This window comes from Chroicocephalus ridibundus, chromosome 3 (assembly GCF_963924245.1).
Source record: "Chroicocephalus ridibundus chromosome 3, bChrRid1.1, whole genome shotgun sequence".
NCBI classification, from domain to species: Eukaryota; Metazoa; Chordata; class Aves; order Charadriiformes; family Laridae; genus Chroicocephalus; species Chroicocephalus ridibundus.
In genome coordinates, this window is record NC_086286.1 from 16,843,613 (window position 1) to 16,862,347 (window position 18,735).

General features: G+C 45.9%; 2 protein-coding genes across 2 annotated transcripts in view; one reads left to right on the forward strand and one right to left on the reverse strand.

Moving 5' to 3' along the window:
- LOC134512631 (calpain-14-like) overlaps positions 1-16,679 on the reverse strand; it is a 35,612-nt gene extending 18,933 nt beyond the window's left edge. Inside the window, exons 1-5 of the mRNA XM_063328157.1 lie at positions 16,640-16,679; positions 15,412-15,531; positions 4,094-4,433; positions 1,575-1,644; positions 495-613 (exon numbers count right to left, since the gene is read on the reverse strand). Of these exons, the coding sequence (XP_063184227.1) occupies positions 495-613; positions 1,575-1,644; positions 4,094-4,433; positions 15,412-15,437 (555 nt within the window). The 5' untranslated portion in view covers positions 15,438-15,531; positions 16,640-16,679. The remainder of the gene's footprint in view (positions 1-494; positions 614-1,574; positions 1,645-4,093; positions 4,434-15,411; positions 15,532-16,639) is intronic.
- EHD3 (EH domain containing 3) overlaps positions 12,313-18,735 on the forward strand; it is a 30,254-nt gene continuing 23,831 nt past the window's right edge. The window contains exon 1 of the mRNA XM_063328158.1: positions 12,313-12,953. Within this exon, the coding sequence (XP_063184228.1) occupies positions 12,727-12,953 (227 nt within the window). The 5' untranslated portion in view covers positions 12,313-12,726. The remainder of the gene's footprint in view (positions 12,954-18,735) is intronic.

Here is an 18,735-nt window from a genome sequence, read left to right on the forward strand (position 1 = left end):
GAGGGCTGCTTTGGGTCAGTGGGATGGGCTGACTCACCTACAGACCCAACTCAGAGGGTCAAAACAGAGGAGAAAACAAAGCATGTATCAGGTGTAAAAGGATTAAGCAGGGAAATTAGGCACAGCTGGGCTTCCAGGAAGGAGTTCCTAACTGCGGGGTGGCAGAGTCGCACCAAGAGCTGGGCAAAGGGGTAGAAGGTTGGAGCAGATGTGCTCAAGTCCTGTTGACTGTTGCCGCTATGGAGAAAGACTTTTGCCTGGATTAAAACAGGGCTAGGGCACAGCTGGAGAGAAGGGCCAAGAGGAGGTATATCCTCAGACTGGCTTGTAGTTGATCTACTGCCTGCAGTACTTTGTGGGAGGGGTGATGGGCTACTCTCTAGTCCAGGATACCCTCTGGCCACTTTGACCTGGCCAAGGGGAACTGTGTACAAATTATCTAAGGGTGTGACACAAAACATGACAGGATTTCTGATCTGGGGGAGCAGATGTACCCGGAAGTGGAAAATGCCAGCATATTTCCTCTCAAAGCTCTGGTTTTGTGGCACAACTGCAGCCAGGATGTCCTGGTGGAACGTCAGCGCTTCCAGGGCCGCCAGGAACCAGCAGTTCTCTGCGCCAAGACAAATGGACACATGCAGTTGGCTGAAAAGTGAAAGTTGTCAGCCAAGTTCAGGAACACCACCGAGATCCTAGCAGAAGAGCTGTTGTGCCAATCTCTTCACAATTATAACAAATTACACACAGAAAATTAGATGATCCAGACAGGTGCTTTACTTAACCAAACCATGATTAGTTTCTAAGTATTCTCTCATGATCTTTTTATTTGGATATTCTTTGGTTAAATAAGAAATTTAGCAAGAAATAGCTCTCAATGGAAACATTCTCGGTCTTTACTGACATTGTGTGTGTGTTTTTTTCTGTTCTCTGTAAAGGCACACTATTAAAAAAAAAAACCTTTTCCCTTTTTCTTTGAAAACAGCAACTTTTCAGAAGAGAAACATTATTTCCAATAGATCTCACATGCAAGACTACTTATCAAACTTTGTGTTTAAGGGCTTAAAGCACTTAAAAATTAATTTAGTCCTGCCCCTATTTGTTTTGCAGATGATAATATATCCTTTTACTTTAGGTAACATGGGCATAAAAAATATTTTTCTAACTGCAAAGCTGAGAAGAGAACACACACTAAGCCTTAGGTACAAAGATAGCAAAAGCCTCAGATTTTCCTGCTTCTGTGGCCTCTGTTCAGTTGTCAAGCAGCAACATTACAGACCAGTAAAAGCACAGGATCATTTCCTACGGCAGTATTAGCATGCACAGAAGCAACACAAAAAGTGGCAATTTCAGCTTTTGGAGACACCTCTCACCCCTCAAATCCCACCTTAAAGCTTGACAGGTTTTCTACTGAGCCTATCCCGTCTTAATGATTGCTTCATCCACACCATGCCAAGTTAAGAGATAAGGATATACACGCCTTCTATTTCCATATGAAGTTTTATACAGTCAAATTCCACACAAAATGGTATCTTGTATAAGAATACTTAGATATTTATACAAAGGAGCTTCCTTACCCACCAATCCTTGGCAGAGATCAAGTTGCTTTCTGTTTGCAGCATAAAATACTGGACTTCTGTGCAAAGCCTGGGAAGCACACAACCAAAAAGAAAAAAAAGGGAGAGAGTCCAGTCAGTGATATGAGCTGGTTTAGCTTGAAGTCAAGGACTTTCTGAATTTCATAGGATGGGAAATACAGTGAGTTCCTAGTCCGGGATGTAAAAACCTCATGAATATGTGACAGAAAACACTCCCTCTGCCTGTTCAAAGCTTTCAAAATACTTAGGGTCCCTTTGTCCCAGCAGACATTGTTCTGATTCAGGTATAACTCTAGTGCTACCATATGCTCTGGCTAACCTGACACAAGCCTGGGCACACATTTGTGCTTGGTCTATACTGAATTTGGTCTCCGACATAAGCCACTGGTGCTCAGATGCAACACCATGGGTCTCCACAAACACCTCACTGAGAAGACAACCCTTCAGACCTGCCAGACCTGCTCATCTGCAATTACTGACAAGTTTCAGCCAAAAGAGGGTACAATGGCACAGCATAACTGTTCAAACTTTCACCTAACCTGGCTGATGTCTCCATAATTTGACCGACAGTCAAGCTACAGACTAACTGATGGCTGCTACACAAAGTTCCTGTTGCTGTGACAAGACTAGGTCTGTAAATAATTGTTCAGAGAGAAATTACGTTGTTATTTTTTCCTCTATCAAGTGCCTCTGGGGTCAAATTAATAACCTAAGTGTCAAACTTAACGTTTCACTCTAATGACCCACAAATTGCTCAAGCTAATTTTCACACTGTTGGCTTCCCCTTCAGGCAGTAGCTGAGAAACAGCAAACCTTCAGAAGGCAGTTACAGTAATTAGACACCGAGCCCCATCCTTGGTGAATTTGGGTATTCAGTTTGCAGGCCATCAGTCATAGATGCAGCAAGCTACCAGCCTGCAGGCTGAATGGCAGAATCTCAGAGTTTCCTCTGCAGCGCAGGGACTGCAGGATGCACAGCATCCATCCTCAGAGAGCCTTTGCTGGACTAAGTTTGTCATTCAGAGCAAATGGCAGCCTTCTTCACGAGGCAGTTTTAGAGCAGCAGAATGGTGGACTGAGAGACATAGGAGGTTTCAAGTCCATTCCAACATCTCTGGGTTGGAGGGACACCTGAAGGGCTTTGTAGAGGCCAAGACTCATGTTGACCCTTCCCTCCCAAATACCTCTACGCTGATATAGCTGCCTCAGCCATAGTGCCCAGCACAACCCAGCTCAGGCCCCTGAGGACCGCACTCTTCCTCCATCTGCAGATTCTGAGTGAACACAAACCATCTGTGAGACCAAATTGCATATGAAACTCTGAGAACCAGAGCTGCTTTTCCTGAGCTCTCCTGCACAATTTGTAAAGGTACCTTTACTTTCACAGTGATTTTCATTAGTTTTGCAGAAACTCAGCCCTTCTATTGGTTAAATTGGTTAAATTAGACAAAATACGACAGCTAGAAAGTAACTTAGCTCAGGAGATGTTATCTGCTATTACCTGTCAGAATTCCCTTACAGACATGGTAACATAAGGAGTCAGTGCTACTGAAATACACAGATAATTCTATACATTGCTTTCAGGAAGATCTGATTGTCAATAAGTTGCTCAGTGCCTCAGTAAGAACAGAACTGCCACTGCTAGTAACAGGCCAGAGCTAACCGCCCTTATCTAACCGTGCCAATCCCCAATCCTGGCCTCCTAGACTTCTTATCCTTTTGTTATGAGAACTTGCTCTGTGGCCAGTGCTCAGTACCAGGTGTCTCTTCTTGTGATGTTCAGTTTAAGTGTGGAATACCAGCAAAGGCCTTGGAAACATGGGCACAAGTAGAAAACAGATGTCTCGAAACTAAAAACAACTCACTGATTGGTGTCCAATTACTGACTGTGGCAGAAGCTCAACCTTGAAAGCTGCAAAAAGACTGCTTCTAAGTACAATAAAGAATAGACTAAACAGTTAAGCAGGAAAAAAAAAACAGCCCAGCAAGACAATAAGGTACCTGCTGCTGACGTTGAAAGTAGCAGCCTCCAGCATCACAAGAGTATGTGGTCCATAGAAGAGGTGTCAAAAGCTAAGAATTGTATAGAAACTCAGAAATCTTCTAAAAGGTCAAGATCTTGAATTCTGGGGAGAGGGATCATCACCATGAGAACTGTCATCATAAAATCATGGTGGGATCATCAGAGCTGTGAGCTCCAAGGACACCAGCTCCCCCTGCTCCCTTTGCTTACTCTCCTTGCCTGCTCCATGCATTACTGGATATAAACTGAGTGAGTCTGGTTATGATTTTGGGCAACAAATGCTTCAAAGGCAATTATGAAACGCCCTGTACCCCAGCTTCCAAAGTGACAGCTCATACAGTAAGTGTAATCTCTGGAGGCATTAAGGCACACCTAAATTAAAGCCTAAGAGTAGTCTGCTCAATGCTAACACTAATTGAAGGCTATCAGCTGTAATCCTCCTCTTGCATTAGAGTATTCACTGAAAGTCACTTACATGTGGCCTCTTCCATTGTAGATTTCGGGGTAGTTTCTTTAGCAGTGCTCCCGTTCCAATAGAGCTGATGTGAGCAGGAAAGTTGTCATCTGTGAACAAGGTTTTGTTCTTCAAGCACTTCTCCAGCAAGGCCTGGTAGTTCTGCTGGATGGGTGGGGTGTGTTTTTGAAAGATACTCCTGCCTAAAGGCACAGGGGACTTCTTTTTTTTCAAGCACGGCAGAAAAGGCATAGCCAGGATAATTTTTTCCACTGAGGATCCAGCAGGGATCTCACCCTGCACAGTCCTGCTGGAAACTCCTTGTTTCTTGGGATGAGGTGCGCCTTCTCTAGAAGATTTCCTGATCATTAAAACAAGTGTAAAAAGTCAATTTAATCATTACTTTTAAATTTTTCTCTTTAGCTGGGGTGGGGTGGGTGGGGGTGTGGCACTCCCAGGAGAAGTGAGGGACCCATCCGATTCTAATCTAGCGCCTATCACTGTATTTTCAAGGCTTTACATTCACTGTAGATCTGTGCGAAATCAAAATGAGTGACCCCATTGACTTTTACTGGGGCTTCGAAGCCATAGACACGGCTATTCTCAGTCCCTCTCTGAACTATTTTAGGCTCTCCAGGATATTTTCATAACGTGCTGCAACATGAATGACTGTCTTTATTCAACCACATTCTGGCATGTGGTTATTTCCCCTCCCCAAAAAAAAGAAAAATAGCAAGATAAACCAAAGGCTAATAGAAAAATGGAATACATTAGGTGTTACAAAGCCATTACTCACAACCCCCCAACGGTTATTTTGCCCTTTTTGCCTCATTTTGGAGAACGAGACAATCTCCCCCAAGAGATCACATTCCATCTTGCTGATTACCACAGATTCACACATGAAATTGCATGCTGAGATATTATTTTTTTCTTGTAACATTCAAGACAGATGTTTCTCATCCTCCCACTGAAAACAGCAAAGAGTGATTTCATAGCCCTTTTTTAATATTAGCGGCTACGCTAAACATTAGCAGCCATCACCTTTTGCTGCAAGTGGTGGGCTCCTGGGAGAAATCATGATTAGAATCTCAGCAGGCAAATCACACCCATCAGTGGTAACAAGGTGATCATAATCATAGCTGCCTCATTACAGTGTGGACTGAAAAAATGCATCAGTCTACAAAGTTCAATAAATGGTTCACATGCCATAATGATACAGTATTTGGAAAGCTTCTCTGCAGAGGAGGCTCTCTGAGACTCAAAATCACTGCCCCAGGCACCCTGGGAAACTGGTCTCAGTTAGGAATCAGTTCATTGCTACTCCCATCGAAGATGAAGGTCACTGGCGTTCCCTGTGAGCAACCAAACAAATGCAGATTGCGCCGTCCTCCCACACAGAGCCCTCATTTGTTATAAAATCACTCTACAACTGATCCACAAGGCCTGATTCTCAAGGGCAACAAAGAGAAAATCTTCAGAATAAAACCCTGGAAACAAAAATTCAATTTTCTATTGTACAGTACATATTTCAGACCTGAAAAAGGGTCTAAGTGCCTAACAACTTGCCTACATTTTCTCCAGATGAAAAATACTGTCTCTCCCTCCAAACTTTGCCTTTTTACAGCCATTGACCTTCACGGCTACAACAACATGAGCAACAGACAGAAAGATAGATTTAAGAGAAAAATAAGGGGAAGAAAACAGCCTGGAGACTGGCTGCACTTTACATAGACAGACAAAACATGTATGATGAGGAATTTCTCATTTTGCAGCTCTCCAGGAAAAGAAGTGGTGAGCAATTGACATAGTCTGAGCTACACTGAAGAGCAAATACTTGAGACTTGATTTTTGGGTGTGCAGGGCATCCACAATGCCTGATAAAATCATTGTAACCCTTCCCCAGTTCTCACCTCAGTCTAGCATTTATTTGAAAAAGAACTAAAGTTTATAGATAGGCCTTGAAACCCAGAGACAGTATAAGAATCCCAATGCTTTAAAAAATGGAGTTTTAAATCACCTGCATACATAGCCTTTTTTTTTCCTCAAGAAACTGAGCCAGCAGCCCCAGCTGTGACAGTGTGTGTTGAGAGGCAATGATGCAGCTACTTTAAATGTTTTGAAAATCCTCCCAACTGAACCTGCCTGTAGGTGTATTGTTTTGAACTCTTCCCCAAATTACCTGGAAATCTTTGAACAAAAGGGGCACTGAAGCATTTTATGTGTCGTGAACAGTCACTGCTTAGACAGCTACAAGGTGTTCCACCTCGTGTTTTAACCTTCTGCCTGCTGTCTGGTTGCAGTCATGTGTATGAGCAGGCACCAGATACAGTTGTCTACAACTAGCCAAAGTATACCTGGAAATCACTTGTACTCCACTCAGCAATGTTACTGAACCAGACTGAATTGGAGCGTCCCACCATGTCCTCCGGCACGGGTGGAGCATCTCTTCCAGCAATTAATAATTTCTAAGGGAAAGCAGCCAAGTACAGCAGACAGGTTAAAAGCTTTAGATGGAAGCCATGAACCAGTAGGTTGAATGGATTTGATTCTCTATTCTTTGCACATTCCCCTAGTTAGTATGTTTGCCGTCTGATGTAAGTCCTTCCACTACATTAGCATCCTGCAATCTCTGCTGATGTTTCTCAGCATCTTAGATGAAGTGGCCTCATCTTTGTGTCTTAAAATGAGAATCTGAAGAATCCACAGAAAATCCTTCACTTTTACTAAAAGTAATTGGACCATGAAAGAATCCTCTGAGACCCTCTTACTCTCTCCATGAGAGGATTTATCCCCGGCAACACTGGGGTAGTGGGCAATTTGAGGGCTAAACCTGGAGCTCACAGAGCTCAGCCCAGCTCTGACTTAACAAAGACAATCTGTATTTGGGCTGAGGAGCCGCTCCTGGCTGTGTGTAGCAGAGGAAATGTCTGCATACAAAATAATAAATTTTAGGGTGAGCAGAACAAATGATGCAGGGCCATCTTTTACAACCATTCTTGTAATACAGCAGAACATTAGCTACAGAAATTAGCAGTCATTAGTCAAAATGGAAATGTGGCTGTATTAGGCTTTGTTAATCTTTATTAGTCTCTAAACACACAGTACGAAAACGGCACTTTCAGGTACAACCTCGTCTTTGATTAAACATAGTGGTGTACTTCAGAAATAAAATAAAAGCTGGCTCACACTCTTCCTGTGGGCTGTTTAGCAAATAGAAATATCCTGAAAAGAAGCACTGAACTGTGTTTTCTCACAAAATGAATGAATCTACAGACAGGTGGAGGACCTTGTCCTGAATTGCCTCTGCTTAGATTATTGGCCCAAAAGTTGATGAACACCTCCTGGTGCTGAGACTTTCAAGGCCGAGCTGTGAACATCCCCCAGAGTCTCCCACTGTTAACAAAGAGCCTGTAGCAAAAATGTCTGGATGGCATTCAGAACTCCAAGCAACACAAAGATTCACTTTTAAGGACTCTGGTTGAGAAATTAAAATACATATTCTTTGCTGTGTAAATTGTTCAAGCTACATTGAAATCAGTGGAAATATGAAAATCCCATTTACTCAAGATCTGCCCTTTAGCGCTTAAGGTTACACCATCCTATTCATAATCATCCTAATCATTAGAGATTCTGACTGCCCACAATTCCCGTTAAAGTATTTTGATCTCTGCAGAATACTTTGTGATCAGCTAATCCACCCCTAAACAGCAAAACTAAGAGGACAAGAGTGCACAAAATCTGGGTTAGCTAAAACACCAGCCTATGTTCCCAGCCATTTGGCAGGCAGATATTTTGGAGCTGTAACATGCAGGGCAGCTGATACGGCTCATGTAGTTGCTTTACATCACACCCATTCTTCTCATGTTTGCTGTTACGAACTCTTTGCCTTTCCCTTCAACATTTCCAGAGAAAAGTACAGCAGCAGCTGCTGCATGCAGCATGGCCAGCAGCGTCATGTAACTAATACACCCATTTGATCCTAGAGGACATCTTCATCTCAGCACCATGCCTCCAAGAAGTGGTGACGAGCTATACGCCTTTCAAACCCCTAGAAAATCCTAACTTTGTACTGGCCACAGATGACAGCAGAATGCCGGCACCAAATCCCTCTACATAGCACTTGGCGTTTGATGTCCTACCTTCTCCTGGTGTGTCCTCACAGCGAAGGATAATTGTTCCACCGGCAGTGATGCCTGCTGCTTATAAATAGTATATATGTTATCTCTACCTATGCGTGTTATCTGTATGCATGCATGCATGCATGTATATATAACTCTTGCCTACGTAACCCTGAGAGCTAGTCCTCACCTATCAAGCACTGTGGTAAAAGCAGGAGGCGGGGAAAAAAAGCATATTGAGTAATGCCAGAAAATTTCTTAAGAGCCCAATACAAAATGTTTCATAGAAGACATGAAAGAACAGGTCAGCCCATCGTCCAGACAACTGTTTGACGCACCCATCACTTCAGTAGAAGGCAGCTTCCTTGTTTAGTTAGCCATTTGATTATTCAAAGCACAAAACTCCACGTCTCTCCACATACCACTGGAGGTGACATAAGGTAGAATAGGAAGATGTGTTGAACTGTGTCTTAATACATTTTAACAGGATTTCTGCTTTCAGGTAAGGTAAAGTTCAGAAAGGAAATATCCTCAAAGATCCCACATTTTCTCAGAACAGACAGGGCCATGAGTCTCTCCACTTTGTCAATCACTAAATCGGAACAATTTCAAAAAAGAACATTTAAGTAAGTCTGAGGGAAGTATACTTCCTATGACGGAGACAGACAAAACCATCCAGAAGTTATAGGAGAAACCTCCCAGTTTCTGCACTGCAAGCATGGTTAAGGGCTCCGAGGATTTTTCTTTCCAGCACCATTACAGACATCAGGCGGGTCAGGTCCCCTATGTGCAATACAACGTGCTTTCTTTGACGTACAATTTTTAGGAGTGAACTCTCTGGAGGCAAGCATGCTTCCCACTCACTGTATACACATTATCCAACCCTACATTCTCCATTTCTGGTGGCACTTCTGGGTACCAGAACCTTGTTCCTCCCCAGGCAGTGAGGGGGTAAGAGCAGCATGGAGAGGGAAGGGAAAAGGACAGCGTGCGCGTACCAAGCGGTATGCGCTGAGAACAATGGCAGGGGAAACACAATGGGAAAGATTTCACAGGAATATGAAGGAGCAGTGAGGGCAGGAGAGGAAGGCAGCAGCTTTCTGAGTTGTAAAGGCAAAGCAATGAGTGAGGAAAGGGACAGACTACGCTGTAGATGATTTTATTCCTCAGCAGGCGGTCAAGAAGTTTGATCTAGCTGAACCAGAGGAAACGCTCCTTCCCTTACTTATCAAATTAGTGTATTTGGTTTAACTCTGGGGGCCTGCTGTGCCTTCCTCTCCCCTTATCCCTTTCCCACAAACCCTGCTACTCCCTGTTGAACCCATCGCTACTCGAACTTTTGACACTGTCTATTTGGGTTTCTTACTTGGTAATGAACAAAGAAAGAGTGACAGTAACTGCACTGGCAGGAAGTGAATTTTACTGAACTACACTGCTCCCACAAGCTTTTTCAAACTGTCAAAGTGTTACGATACCAACTGAGTCACCACCTCTTTTCAAACTCGGTGACTTGCCAATGTCCCCATCCTCATATGATCTCTCGTAGGAAGTAAACCTGTGCAACCTAAGGCAGCAGATAAGCAAACATACACATCAGCGTGACTTGATTTCACATGAAATTAGTTTCAGATATACAAGGTTGTGTTTCGGCCCCAAAAATTAGGTTTCATTTTGAATGCAAATACTACGTGACTTAGTCCATCCCCGTTCACTTTCAGCAAAGTGGAAGCGAATCTTCTCTGGCAAAGCCTCTCTCTCCCAGCCAAGGCCAGCATCCAGCTCAGTGACTGCCTGCCTTGTTACCAGCAGCAGGGACACAACCGAGAAGCTACAGAGCTACATGTTTAATTTGTCACGGCTTGAGAGAAAAAGGCAAATTCTATAGTAGAGGACAATAGCAGACCGCCATCAGTATCAGATACAGTTATGTCCTGAGCACTGCAGTACAGTAGTTTCTGTGCACGGCATTCAAGACAGTGCTTTTGCATTTGAACAGCTCAGAAACTGTCAAGAAAAAAAGCCTTTCTTCCAGCAGTGACATTTTAAATGAAAAATCATTGATTGAAAAAAAAATTAATGGTTTTTGCTCCTTTTCTGCTTTCAAAATTTAAAAAATTTAATTTATTTTTTTTAAATTGCCTAAAGATTGCACCATGAGACCAATCTGTCCAACAGAAAAAACGATCCATTAAAACATCCCTGTTTATGAAGTGAAAAGGAATAAACAATGAACACAGAGTAAAATTTTCAGTTTGTCAAAAAGAAAAGCCTAATTATACTCTAAACTTCCTTTCCTAATTTTACTTCCCTTTGTTTTTGACAAGCTCTATACTTCAAGGTAAAGACAGACCTTGAGGAAGTCGGCCTTCCAGAGAAAAATGGCTAAGAAAACAGGCTGAAAAATAAATAAAATCATGCAATGTTTGTGAGTCACCTAAAGAAAGTCTATAGAAACTGTCAAGTGTGGTTGTGATCTGCCCAGGTGATAAAGCATCCAAAGGAAAGGGACTCTCCTCAGAGAAGACAAGGAAACATTTTTTTTGTCCATTTGGCCATCGGGTATACATATTCATGATTAGTGCAGCTTAATGATTAATACCTATCCTCTTCTTGTAAACGTGGGACAAGCGTGCCTCTGCTGTACCTGTAGCAGTCAGCTCCCGCAGCTTGCACAACAGAAACCTTGCCTTCCTCCCCCATTCACTGCTTTCAGGAAGGGCATCAAGGTGGCCTGGGGAGATTTACAATCAAAGGCTTCCTGGCCTGACCTTTACTCAGCTCTGAGGATATCACAAGTAAGCACCAAAGAGACTCCATATATAGCTGTAGAATTACCAGAACGGCATCGGAGCAGCACCGCCCTTAAATGGCAGAACTATCTAGAAGATGAAAGCGATTTTTTCCTACAAAATGAGGAATTCTTGCCAAAACGTGTTGATTTCTACGGGGCCTTTCATTTTCAGGAGTTTTCACTGGAGAGGAGTCGTTCTTAAAGCCAAGAGTCTCTATTTATAAAACTAAAGAAATGAGGGAAATTAGTTTTAAGGAGGTTTCAAAACATTAATTCCACTTTCAGACTTGCTTTAGGCATTGGCAGCAAAGCAGAGAAGCCTGACCTTCAGAAAATACAGTCAGCTTGCTATTTTCTTCCAGAAAAAAGAAAAAAACGGTCCCTGGAGTCATGGCTTGCATCTCGCGAGTCAGGCCGTGCCGCAGAGCGCACAAGCGCGGTGGGATCACACAATGGGAACAGCCAGGAAAATGGCTGCAGGATGCATGGAAAGGGACCTGGATCATTGTCCGGGCACACAGGGCCACAGGGGTCTCTGGGTGTCCTGTCTCCTCCATGAAAAATAACCATTTTTAATGCACCACCACCACCCCTTAACGCAAGGCCTGGGCTCTTCCCACCCGCAAATGGCTGGGACAGAGCAGGAGCCTACCACATGGCGGGACTGCTTCCAAAACCGCCTCTCGCCACACCTCTCGGGCCCACTGGATTAACTCAAATGAAAAAGACATTTGGAGGTATTTTAGGAAAAATTCCCTGCTGTGTCCCAGCTGCTCAGCACGGATGAGGCCAGCCCAGCAGCGGGGCACTACGGCCGATGGCCGTCCCTGGGGACACACTGAGCCACAGGCCACTGCTGGAAAACCAGTGCAGCCTTTCCTGCTGTCAGCCCTGATCGCTGGAGGAATAAAGGTGTGGAGGCAGCAGCTAATCCGCTTAAATGGGGAACTCTTCTGGGCACAGCCAGCCTCGTCTCTGCAAGCCCCCCAAGCAGTGAGGGACGGCAGCGGTGCAGCAGATCATCGGCCTAGGGAAGGGTTGGGGACATAGCTGGGGGTGGCAGTGTTCAGAAACAGCCAACTCCCTGTCAGCTTTGCGCACGCAGGGGTTTTGTTTTAAAGCCAGGTGAGAAAAGGGAATAAAATGGCGTCCGGGATGCAAGTCCCCCCCGCGGCCCCCAGGGGGCGCTGTGCCGTCCGGCGTCGCGCCCCTCCCGCCCCGCCTCAACATGGCGCCGCCCGGCGCGGCTTCACCCGCCGGGGAGAACGGGCGGCGCCTGCCAGGAGCCGCCGACTTCCGCCGCCGGCCCATTTCCTGGAGGGCCGCCCTTAAACACCGCCCGCCGCGCTCGGAGGGCGCTGCCGCCACCGCCCGCCCCTCCCGTCCTGCCTCCGCGGCATGCCCACGCCGGGAGCCGGCGGCGTGAAGGGAGGCGGCGTCCACCGGCGCCGAGGCTGCGAGGAGAAAAGCGGCTTTTTTTTTTTTTTTTTTTTTTAGCCTCTCGCGGGGACCGTTTTTCTGACTGAAACCGCCGGTTGCGGGTCGCGAAATAAGGCGGCGGCCCTCGCGGGTGGGCGTTGGAGGGGAGCGAGGCCTGCCAGGCTGTCCCCCGGGGCCCGGCCTGAGGGGGCATGCGGGGGTAGCCCGCCCCGGCAGCCAGCTAGCCAGCCAGCGGCTCCTCCCCTGCCGCCGTCCCTCGCCCAGCCTCGGTGGTCGCTGCGGAGCTGGCTTCAGGCGGCCCCAAGATGTTCAGCTGGCTGGGCACCGACGACCGCCGCAGGAAGGACCCCGAGGTGTTCCAGACGGTCAGCGAGGGCCTGAAAAAGCTCTACAAAACCAAGCTGCTCCCCCTGGAAGAGCACTACAAGTTCCACGAGTTCCACTCGCCGGCGCTGGAGGATGCCGACTTCGACAATAAGCCCATGGTGCTGCTCGTGGGGCAGTACTCCACTGGGAAGACCACTTTCATCAGGTAAAACCCGGCTGCCTGCCTTCCTCCTTCTCGGGTGTGCCCACACTCTTGATGCCCGTGGGCCGTGTTGGGGCAGAGGGGGGTCTCTGCTCCCCGTGCTGCCCCTCGATCTCTCTTCTGTTCCCCGTTCTGCGCCCCTGACGCCTATCAGCAGCTTTCAATTGAAAAGCCACCTCCACTCAAACTCTGAGAGCGTCCCTTTGTGAGGAGAGGGCAAGTGAGATGTCCCATGAAGGACCGACGTGGCAAAAAGTAGCCCAGGGCAGGGCTGAGGAGTGCAGGCAGGGCATGAGCATGGAGACGTGAGTCACTCAAGGGCCCCTTGTCTGCTCAAAGTGCAAAGGCTGATGGAAGCCTTGCTCAGGTCAGGGAAGCCCCTCCAACAGCCATTCTTAGCAACTTGATGTAGTTTTTGGGTGGTGGGGCAACCTATAGCCTAGGGAATCTTCAAGTGGGTACTTGGGTTTGTAATGATCTGTGTTTCACTCTTGAGCCTGTCTTTCTCTGCACTGTGCCTAGCACCAATGCTCAGAGCCTAGTTTGAGAAGTGTGTGTGCTCAGCTGTGTGTGTGTGCCCACAAGAGAGACCTGTCCATCATCAGGGCTCAAAAGTAAGCCCTGATCTAACTGTTCTGAGATGCTGGGAGCAGCAAGTTTGTTCCAAACTGTAAAGAAAGGGCAGCTGCCAGCACCAGGTTTAATGTGACACTGTCAAAGAGAGGGTTAAACTTTTCCAGATGGACTTGATTGCAGGGATCTCTGTTCAGCCACACTGCTAGTTCAACTTGTAGCAGCCTTTCTCTTGGGATTGTCGCTGAAGCTGTGCTGTCTGTGTTTCCTACGTGATTCATAAGCTTAGTGTTAAATTCCAGCCTTTTTCTGGTGTGGCTGTGTTGAAATCTGTGGAATTACCCCAGTGTAAAACTGGACACAAGCCACAAGCAGCCAGACCTTTGTTCTACCAGTATTTCTTGGAGGAGGAGGGAGCTGTGGAGAGTAGAGAGGTGAATCAAATTGACTGTACTTCTTCAGGAGTGACCTTGAGAAATGCAGGAATTTTTTTTGTGTCCTGTAATATACCTGCTACTTAATGCCCTGGCCAGGAGCCAAGAACAGAGTGCATTTTTGCTACCTTGTCATGCACCTGGCAAACAAAGTTTAAATGAGAAGGCTTTTCTCATGTGAGCAGGTCAAGTAGATGGTGAAGGGGCATGAATGACCCTAAGAAGAATTTGACACATAAAGGCATTTGCTCTTCTGAAAGATCAGAGAGGCTAGCTTGGATAACATAGTTGTCTGGTTCCACCCCAGATCTGTGTTCTGTAACTTGGTACCAAACATATTTGAAAGGCTTTTTCTGCCCTCTGGGTTGCTGACATCTCAGAGCAGAACTTCCCCTCAACACAAGGAGGTTGCTGAATATCCTTTCCTGACGTTGCTGGCTGTGTAACTAGAGCATCTCTTTTTAATGCTTCTCTCTGGATTGCCAGCATCAGCTTTTCCCTGCAGTCTCCCCTGCATTCTGTTGTTAGCAGAGACTTCCTGTCTTGCCTCTCTCTGTTCAGTAAAGTCCTCTTTCTGCAAGCCTGAGCTCCTTCTGCAAGAAGTTTGGGTGTCTAAAGCATTTTCCAGGCAAAAGGAAAAGATTGAGTCTTTGCTTCTATGGGATGGCAGCAGCTCCTTTGCTCTGCTGTCAGCAAGCTGATCGGAGCCTCTTCAACCAGTGCATTTCATTCATGCTTGTGTCCTCATCTCCCAGCTTTCTCTGTGCACAGGGCTGGGAGGAACCTACCTAAGGATTATGGTTAAGAAGAAGTGACCAGGAGCTTCGGCTTCACAGGAGTGAAAAACAGACCTGAGAAGGCCTTTCAGGAAGACAGAGTTTTCTTTGTGTAAACACAAAGTAGTGCATAAGAAGGTGAAAGTTGAGAACTGTTGGAGAACCCAGGGCCTCTTATAGTAAGAGGAGTGTGAGGGTCTAGTACTCCAGTGTGATCCCAACCAAACAAAGGTGCCAGAAAACCAAGTGTTGCTTGTGATTGATAGGCTTCCAGTGTGAGTTTGCAGGCACTGGTCATTAGAGAGCTGGGATAAGCACCAGATTAGCATCCAGAGTTATTGTGGGAAGGCGACTGGGACCTAAAATTGAGAACAGGGAGGAGTTAGAGGGGACCGGGGGAGGAAGTGGGAGGGGAAAGAACCATTATGTCTTGGTATTAGAGGTAAAGCAAGAAACAGCCTCTAGACATCTCTTCCATAATCTTGTCATGATGGGGGATAATTAGTGTTATCCCTGTATATCCACTCCACTGTTAACACTGTATCCTGCTTGTACTGCCATGTAATTTAGGGAGATGACTTAGCGCCCCTAAACGCTAATGTGGAATGAACTCAGTCCCAGTTCACCTGGATCCCATTACACCATTAAAAAAAAAGACAGAGGACTTTAGTCACCTACCTGAGGTGGGTTTGTCTCCCAAACATCTTTCCTTGTTCTTGGGGAATCTGAGATGAAACACAAGGCTCTGAAGCACCTAAGCTGCAGCATCTTGCTATGAAGCTGCTCCATTGTCAGGAGCTGGTGGCAGAAAGAAGGCAGTCAAGGTCAGCAGTGAGGAACATTCCTAGAGGCTGAGGCGGGGCGCGACTTGTGTGGGTCAAAACTAGTGTAGCAAGACCAGAGTACTGGCATGTTTTCAGTGGAACCAGGCTGTTCTTTCCCCTGCTTTCAGGGATGCAGAGAACCGAGCCATATTTTGCTATGTGAAAGATGTAGCGTTGCTAACTGCAGCTTTTCCATTCCTACTTCATCCTCTCTTCTCGCTCACTCCCATTTCTCTCCTCAGCTGAGGATACATTTGGCTGAGAATGTTTCCACAGGCTGGGGTCTGAAAGGCTGTGATGGCAAGGGAGAGGCAACACATCTACCTGGAAATATCTGACAGCCACAGCAGGATGCCACCGGAGCCTGCCTCTGCAATGTTATTGCTTTTTATGTTTCCTGTAAGAGGGTGGGAGTGCAGGACAGAACATTACTCTCCTAATTAACTTAGATTCTGTGGTCTTTTCTAAAAATAATCCTGGCTTCTGTCCAGCTACCCTGCTAATAAAATAAACAAGGCTGACAGAGCTCTACTAACTGTCAACATGGCTTGCTTTTCTGGTGTAGCCACCCCTTCCTCCTACAGCTAATCATTTACACGTCCTGGCCTCTCCAGACTGTTTGTCACAGGCTACATGCAGAGCTCTGGTGTGACCTCCCTGTGTGGCCCTGAACCTTTCATCTCTGCCTGCACCAGGCAGTTGTCACCATTTCCTCCCTCTCTGCCCTTCTTCCCTTTCCTGCTCTGCATCACCTCTGCTGCCACACACAGCAGCATCCTGCAGGGCTCCTGCATGACTCATCACAAGCAAACGGCCCCTGCCCCCACATCCTGCAGCATTCCTGCCCAGAGAGCCTGGGATCTCCTTGCCTGGCTCCTATGCTGCCTCAAACCTGCCTGGGAAAGGCTACGCCCCCAAGCCAGGCTGGCACTGATGCTGCTTTCCTGCTCTTGTCCCTCACCTCCCCCCTCACCAGAAGCAGCAACAGGCTTGAAATGGCACAAACAGCTTGATGTTTGCAGTCACGTATCAATTCCAGACACTTCTAAAAGCAGATTGGCCATAAAAAAAAAAACATTTACCTCTTGGCTGGCACTCTCCCCCAACCTGGCTGGAGGTCACTCCCCCAGCCTCCTGAACGTGTTCAGCAGCTCAGAATAAGGCATGCTGCACTGGCAGGAAGAATTGCTTGCTGTCAGTTGGTGTTTTCCACAGCTATTGTTTGCTCTTCCCTCCCAGAAGACCCCACAATGTGACAATCGTGTGTGTTCTCTAGCTTGCTTCTGTTAGCAGAGGCAGCCTGTGTCACTGCCTAGCAGAAGTGCCTTCCCTCCATCAGACAGTGTCAATAAATACCCTTGTATTTGTCCTGTGTACAATGAGATTCTTGTGCTGCAGACACCCTGCTGCACAATGTACCCAGATCTCCCAGGGAAGACTTACTTAAAATAGATGCTACAATACTAGGCAGTGCAAGTTTTCATCTCTCTGATTTCATATCACTTGTTGCACATTAAGTCAATTAACATGCTCTTGTAGCTACTTCTGTATGGGAGTGCTTTTGTTGGGTTTGTTTTCTTTTAAGTCTTATACAAGAAATAAACATAGAAATGCTTTGAAACATTAGCTGAATGGAGCTGTGATAAAATTCTTTTGAGCAGCCTGGCTGGAGGAGGAGTGTTGCTATTTTATGCAGGACTTTTGCTTAGACTTTCTTGGGAGCTTTGTCTATAAATGACAAACCAACCCCCCCCCAGGCGCTTTTTCTCCTGTTGCTCAAAAGCTATTGTATTACATGTGTATCTCAACCCATTAAAAACAAGCAAGTTATTGTTATGGCTGGGCTGCAACCTGGCATTGGCAATAAGGGGTGTTTCTCAAAAGCACTTCACTTTTTGCATTGGGCAATTGTTACCACTACCTGTTTCTTTTCTCTCTAGTGTTTTCAAGGGGAGGACTCAAAGATTTCTTTCTATCAAGTCAGTGAATACTCATCTGCATATCACTCTTAAAAACACTATGTCGGACCAAAAGCAAAGTGCAGAGTGGGAGCAGAGGGAAGCTGATAGCAGTGACTAGCCACTGCAGTGACATCCATCAGGGCCTAACATTTTTTGCATTGCCATTCAGGAGTTCTGAGCCTAGTTTCCCAAGTCCAGCCAAGTGGCTTCTAACCTTGTGTTAGTTGTTTCAGTGTAAAGAGCTTTCCAGGGAAGAGAGCCAAGAACATTCATATCATAGTCTACAGAGCCCTTGGTGGGAGAAAAGTAGCTCCCGCCTTGTTCTCAGCTGCTTCAGCCTAGAGAGATGTTACTGTAGCTGCCAGGAAGGTGTATTGTGATCACCATCCAGGGAGGTGGCACACACCAGCATTAGCTGCAGTCTGGTTCTGTTAAGCAATAACCCACTTTTGTAGGAAAGTTTGAGGAACCTCTGCATATGTTTTAGATAGGTAGGATATATCCACACTAATACATGAGGTCAGAGGGCTGTTCGCTTCCTGGATTGTTTCAATTTTTTTGGGAACAGTTAAACAGCTGCTGTTTAATCTCAAAGAGTTGCTCACATTAACAGAAGTCACTTCTGGTGACAGTCTGGTGAACACAGGACTTGGAAATCACTTTGGATGAAAGATACAAGAAAATACATGATAAAATACCAACACAGGAGGTGGTCAGTTCTTAAGGGAATTCTGGATGTCATTGTCAGAGTTCCTGCTGCAGCCATTCTCCTCGTTAATGTGTACAAAGACAGATAAATAGCGATGATTTGCAGTATATCCTGGCCAGGTACTTGCTTTTTTTACCTTTAGATCCAGCTGATTTGGCCTTGCCCACTGGCAACAGAAGATGCGTTTGCTGACATGGTGTCGGTAAACAGCCCTGCTGAACAAACACACTTATTTTTTTGTTGTTCCTAAAGCACTGGATGGTGATTACCTCTGTCAAAAGGATGGTGAAAGCAGGAACACAAAAAAAGTTATCACAAGCCTTCATGCCAGTGGTCCTGTAGTCCCTCATATAGGAACTTAGCCTCTCTGATAAGACTTGCCTGAGTGAGCCAATAATGCTGGTTGTTAAACACACTGGTCTCAATCATGAAGAATCTTCAGCCCTTCTCCCAATTTCCTTTTTTCCCCATCCCCTGAATCTACTTTTAACATCACAGCAATTTTATA